This window comes from Capsicum annuum, chromosome 6 (genome assembly GCF_002878395.1).
Source record: "Capsicum annuum cultivar UCD-10X-F1 chromosome 6, UCD10Xv1.1, whole genome shotgun sequence".
Taxonomy (NCBI): Eukaryota; Viridiplantae; Streptophyta; class Magnoliopsida; order Solanales; family Solanaceae; genus Capsicum; species Capsicum annuum.
In genome coordinates this window covers 18,740,631-18,746,967 of record NC_061116.1, presented here as the reverse complement: position 1 = coordinate 18,746,967, position 6,337 = coordinate 18,740,631, and the positions used below count along the sequence as shown (strand labels likewise).

Sequence of the window (6,337 nt, the reverse complement as noted above, 5' to 3'; positions counted from 1 at the left end):
TTTTGGAATATAGCACTACTGATCTTCTTTGGGACCCCCAAGAAGGCCCCTCTAATGTTGGAAAGAAGAATTTGAGTTGCAACTTTCTGCATTGTCCTGTGATCACTCCTCTTACATCTCCCATGGATAGCATCAAAATTTTCCACTACTATTTCCCTTTTTGACTTTTTGAACCTGTCACTCTTTCTATTAGTGAATACTTAACACTGAAGGATCCAAGTCTCATGCATCCCACACATTCTAAAAAAGGGATGTAAGAGATAGAAAAGTTGAAATAGACATAAAAACAAGTACCACTTGACTATGAAAGGTAAAGAACTTTCCATAGGGGAAAAGGTTGCCAACGTTTACAACATACGCTCCCACAAGTGAGGGTCCGGACAGGGTAGAATAGGATTGTAAGAAAAAAGACACCAAACATTGCTAATATCAATTATGCAAAATAGCACTTTGCATTCCCTTGCTGTGTCAAAAAAAAACCGTCACCTCAAGTTACAAACACATTCAGGACCTACAGGAAGTATCGATACAATACATTAATCAAAACAACTGTACAATCAGTCGGCTGATTCTGCAAATGTATGTGCAGGTTCTTCATCAGCCTCAACTACTCATCAAGCATGAAAAACATAAAAGACAAAAAATAATAAATTAAGGCATCTTTCAATCATTTGTTTAATTATTTAGCATAAAGAGGAGAAGCAGACGGTCTCGGATAAGCAACTGAAGTGTTTCTACTAGTAACATCACCAGCACTCCGTCTACGTGGTCTAGGCCGGTTGTTACTGTGAGTGCGAGTATTTCCAGAATCTTTAGATTGCTGATAAAGTTGCTCCAGTTCTTTAACAGTTTCACTCATGCTTGGTCTAAACCGAGGATCTTTTGATAGGCACCGCAAGGCAAGGTTAGCTACTTTACTCGCCACGTCCATTGAATACTGGCCTTCAAGACGGGTATCCAGAACGCGGAAGACCTTACGTTTGTTACCCAGGTAAGGTTTCGCCCACTCCACTAAGTTGTGTTCTCCGGATGGTCTATTCTTGTCGATTGCCCTACGACCAGATAGCATTTCGAGGAGGACAACTCCAAAACTATACACATCACTCTTGCTAGTCAAATGACCTGTATCAAACGGATGAGTCAAATGGGAAATGAGTAAATAGATAATTCAGGGTACAAGTGATTTATGATAATGGTTCAACGCGACATGGAAAGTCAATCAAGAATACAAGGTTGCATCAGCTGATTAAAATCCCAAAATCAAGAAATCAAAGTCCCTCATGCACCCGGCAAGAGCATTGATGAACTGTGGACTAGGCTATGGAGTGCAGTGCAAATGCACCACAAGTGAATTGAGTTTCTTGAAAATGAGAATGTGAATTAAAAATATAAAAGAGAAAACTGCTTGTAAAATGGATTTTGTGTAAGAGGATATGTTCCATCATAGATGCAAAGAGGTCCTGATCAGTCTCTAATATCATCCTAAATTTCGAACTCTATGGACAGTGCCGGCTCTTGCATAAAGCAAGTAAGGCAGGGGCTTTAGGCCCCAAACATTCGAGGGCCTCATTTTTCAATAATAGTAGGGTTAAACATATATATTTTCGGCGTATTTAAAGTAAACGGTATATTTTGCTAATAGAAAACTTCAAAGTAAGTTTGAATAATTCGCGTGAATGGAAATATTTATTTTTTAATTAGTGATAAAAAATTGAGATCATCATAAAACGAAAATATAAGAAAGTTATTTATCTAACCACGGAAGTTCCTTAAAACATAATAGTCACTCATATATTATATTGATGGTCTAGACTAAATAAAAATTGGCATCTCATCGAAGTTTGGCTTTAGGCCTCAAACTTTGTTGAGCCGTCCCTGTCTATGGATGTTAGGCTGCATGGGAACAAGAGAGGAAACTAAGACACCATACCAGTGGCCATGTATTCTGGAGCTGCATATCCATAGGTCCCCATAACCCTTGTAGAGACGTGGCTTTTATCACCCGTTGGCCCATCCTTAGCTAGTCCAAAATCTGAGAGTTTAGAGGTGTAGTTCTACAATGTTATAAGAGAAACAGCACCAAGTAAGCACAGGTTTGTTGGTTCATAATAAGCAAGTAATTACACAGAGATCACATCGGACACATACTGAATCGAGCAAAATATTCGAGGTTTTGAAGTCTCGATATATCACTTTTGTCTCAGCACTGTGTAGAAAAGCAAGCCCCTTTGCAGCTCCTAGAGCAACCTTCAAGCGTAGTCTCCAAGATAGAGGCTGGAAATAAGAACCTCCTGTTACAGAACAACGAACAATTTTACTCCAAAGGAGTCAATGACCATATTTTAGAGTTGAAATTACGAATGGAAGGGACCAAAAACTCACTCCTAAACAAATGGTTTTCCAAGCTTCCTCGAGGCATAAACTCATAAACCAAAAGCCGGTGTTCATCCTCCAAGCAATAGCCAATCAACTTTACAAGATGAGGATGAGAAAACTGTCCCAAATAGTTTACTTCGGCCTAAAAACATACAAACACAGTGCAAATGAGAACTCAGACAAGCTTTACAACCTTGTTGACACTAACAAAGTATTAATAAGTAAGCACGACAATTCATGCAGAGGCAGAGTCCAAGATTTGAAGTTTATGGGCTCTGAACTTGCCTCGAAACCCATAATTCATCTTTGTTATTAGGTCTGCAAGTAAATGTTCGTGCATATTAAATGAATTTCCTAATACAAATACAGGACATTGCAAAAGCTAGTAGCAAATGATTTAGCTCCGCCTCTTAGTTAATGGGATAATCAGTGCACTTAAGTTTAAATGGAATCGTACATCACCAAATGGAACATAAAGAAACTCACCAGCCATTCCCTGTGACCTTGAAAACCTTCTTGATTTAGCCTTTTCACAGCAATGATCACGCCTGTCCCAGGCTTGGTAGCTGCGAACGTGTTCTCATCAATCCACCCTTTGAAAACCGATCCAAATCCACCTTCTCCCAGCACACTATCAGGACGAAAGTTCCTGGTGGCAGTTTTGAGATCAGAAAAACTAAAGCTCTTCAAATTTGGAGACTGTAATATCTCTCCTTCACTTCTAGTAGCTGGTGGTACCCTGGAGCTGGGATTGCTATCATTCCCTCCATCGGTGCTAACAGATCTTGAATTTAGCCCTGTAACAGCTCTCTTAAAACATTAGATTAACAATAATTAACCCCATTAGAGTACAATAAACTTCTTAAACCACAAAGAATCTTAGTAACTCAGTTTGTTAGCTAACTGAACTTCCGGCTCGTCGGTCGGTGAGGGCTCGATTCTCCACCTTGTAATCCCCTTCCCCTACCCCACAATTTATTATTATTATTTTATTTTTTTTGAAAAAAAAAAAAAAAAGCAACAAGGTACGTTAATCAGTACGTACAACTATTATTACCAAATAGAGGGTACAAATATTACAAGCTAAAGTTAACAAAAACTCCAACTAGCCACCTTGCTGAAAGCTAAATTTACATGACTATTACGATGGAAATGAAACTGATGATATTGCAATTACATGAACAAAGAAATGATCCTCCTAAAATGAAACAATGAAAAATTGGGCAAAAAACAAAAAAAAAAGATTTAAAACTTGCAAATTGTGCAAAATCTCAAGCTAAAGAAGAAATCTTTATAATATGAATACCTGTATGAAATGGACTTTCAGCTTTAATTCTAGCACTCAAACATATCCCCATGAGAAGAAAAAAAACCACCCCTTTAGATTCTCCTCCTTCCTTCACAAAACTTCTTTGTTTCTGTAGATCACACAACACAACACACTTGTAAAAAAAAAAAAGAAAAAAATAACAGATCCAAGTAACTCAAAGCTCTAATACGAAGAAAACAGAAATTTAAAAAAAAAACAGAGTCTCTCTATTTCTTCTCAAAAGACAAAAAAAAAAAAAAACAGCTGCCAACAAATGACTCTTGTTTTTTCAAGAACCAAGACTATAATACTATCACATTAAAGTAAAAAATAAATAAAGCCAGTTTTTTCCAAGAAAAGAAACCTCAGCTTCCACCAAAAAATGACTTATTTTTTCAAGAACCAAAATTATAATAAACCAAGTGAAAGTAAAATAAAAGACAATATTTTCAAGAAAATAAGCAACTTCACCTCTTGGTTTTTCAATAACCAAGATTATAGATTAAATTGAAGTAAAAAAAGACAGTTTTTTCCAAGGAAAAAAAAAAAGAAAAAAACTCCCACCAAATGACTCTTGTTTTTCAAGAACCAAATTTATAGTAACTCAAATTAAAGCAAAATAAGACAGTCTTTTCAAGAAATAAGCACCCCCACCTCTTCTTTTTATTTCTTCTCCAAGCCAAAAACCAAAAAATGACTTGTTTTTTCAAGAACCAAGATTATAATAAATAAAATTTAAGCAAAAAGAAAAAAAAAAACGAGAACCTTATCAAGAAAATAAGTACCCCACCTCCTTTTTGTTTTCAAGAAAAGTCAGCAGGAATGGAAAGATAAGAGGATGATGGCTGCTTGTAGGTGTATATGATGCAGAGGTTTCTTTGAAGAAAACAAGGAGTAATGAATTAGAAAAATGTAGGCTTGAGGAAGAGGAAGGTTGGTAGAAGGTGATATTAATGGTGGGCTGGTCCTACTACATATCTTTAAAGCTGTAATCTCTCTCTCTCTCTTTGGACTGTTGGTCTTTAATTCACGCACACTACGTACACCTACAAAGGTGTTTGCTTTGAATTTTGTGGCAGGCATATTTGGTGTATTTGTACTAGATTAAATTTAATATATTATAGTAGTATATATTATAAATAAATATTTTAAGAAGCTATGTGGTGATTGATAATGATGGACGATGGTCGTGATTGTAAATTTCAGTTAAAGATGATCTTAGTTAATGGTGGGGTGCTAAATGGTAGTTAGAGGTGAAGGTGGCTATTAGGAATGGTTGATGATAGTAATAGCTAATAGTAATATTGAATGATGAGGTGGGTATTTTGAAGTGATAGTAATAGTTAATTGTGATGATTATGGGTATTGATTAAGATTAATGTTGATTAATAATGTTGTTTGTGAATGATATTGATGCCTGACAATAGTGATAGCTATAATGATAGTTAATAGTTATGGTAAATAATTGTGATATTAAACTTGATGATGTATAAAAATGACTAATAGTAATTATTATTGATAGCAATCGATAATTACATGATTGGTGGTGATGATTATATATAATGACTATTTAGTGCTACAAATTGAATTGATGTGGTTGTGGATAAAGGGCTTGTGTGTAGTTGATAATGATGAATAATGGCGATAGTAATTCGTCTTTCAATAAAAATTTGTTCTACCGCAAATTAATTAATTTGTTATAAAAAAATATCAAATAAAAAAAGATAATTTACTTGAGGTAAATTCAAACTAATCTAATCAAAATAAGTTGCTCATATCCAATAGTAAAAGAAATTGTTGATCCTCTTCATAAATATGAACACAAGCAAAAATAGTCAAAAGTCTCATTTAGAAGTTCACGGCAAACCACATGGAGAGGTGTCACTTTTTATGGATGCCACCCATTCATCACTTTTTTATTTGGTGGTTCACCTCATGTTAACACCCGTACAATATTACCCAAAAAAAAGCATAGACGAGTAACTTCCATCATCAATTAACATTAAAGCAACATATAAAAGAAAAAAAAAATGAAAGTTTGATGCATTACAACTTTCATTATAAGTGAAATTTAAAAAAGAATTGAATTATAAAAATTTATATATATTATTTTAATTTGTATTTTTGTTTTGAGCTATTTTCATAATTTAAATTAATGATCTCTTAATTATATAATAATAATTTTATCCGTTACTTTGTTTCTATTCTAAAACAACATTTGTCATTTTTATTAACTCCACCGACTAATAGATAGGAATTACCCAAATTGTTATTAATGGACAAAAAATAAAAAAGGAACGCTTAGCAACTTAGCAAAGAGTTTTAAGTCAAAAGGAAGCAATAATCTCCTGTTTTCTTGGATTATAATCATATATGGGAACAAATATCCACACCCAACTAACATTTTCTGATTTTCACACATGCAAATGCTATCCAATAAATTATAACTTTACATTGATGATGTGTTCAGCACTAATGAAGTTTTTTTTCGTGAAAATAAACGTTTTTTATTTATTTTTTAATGTTCAATAAATAATAAAAAGTATTATTTTAAAAATATTTAATTTGTAATTCTTTATACAAATGCAGTAGAGGTGTAGGCGGGGTCGAGTGGCGATCTTGATGCTAGAGATACATTGATGAGTTAATAAT

General features: G+C 34.3%; 1 protein-coding gene across 3 annotated transcripts; it reads right to left on the bottom strand.

Moving 5' to 3' along the window:
- Positions 1-433: 433 nt before the first annotated feature.
- Positions 434-4,761, bottom strand: LOC107873505 (probable serine/threonine-protein kinase PBL9). 3 transcript variants are annotated; one of them, XM_047414666.1, is made up of 7 exons: positions 4,476-4,761; positions 3,683-3,794; positions 2,863-3,173; positions 2,383-2,518; positions 2,149-2,291; positions 1,931-2,054; positions 434-1,122 (listed from the first exon to the last, which is right to left on the bottom strand). In XM_047414666.1, the coding sequence occupies exons 2-7, from the start codon at positions 3,732-3,734 to the stop codon at positions 680-682; spliced, it is 1,209 nt and encodes a 402-aa protein (XP_047270622.1). In that variant the 5' UTR covers positions 3,735-3,794; positions 4,476-4,761; the 3' UTR covers positions 434-679. The 3 variants fall into 3 exon arrangements, with proteins under 3 accessions (XP_047270622.1, XP_047270623.1, XP_047270624.1); XM_047414667.1 differs by having other exon boundaries at positions 4,451-4,741; XM_047414668.1 differs by lacking the exon at positions 4,476-4,761 and adding an exon at positions 4,340-4,448.
- Positions 4,762-6,337: the final 1,576 nt, after the last annotated feature.

Bases quoted from the DNA above. Each gene is read 5' to 3' on its own strand.
- LOC107873505 (XM_047414666.1), bottom strand. From the start codon at position 3,734: ATGGGGATATGTTTGAGTGCTAGAATTAAAGCTGAAAGTCCATTTCAT. The intron at 2,519-2,862 runs GTGAGTTTCTTT...GTATGTTTTTAG, and splicing joins AAGGTCACAGGGAATGGCTG to GCCGAAGTAAACTATTTGGG. The intron at 1,123-1,930 runs GTATGGTGTCTT...CGTTTGATACAG, and splicing joins TCCAGAATACATGGCCACTG to GTCATTTGACTAGCAAGAGT.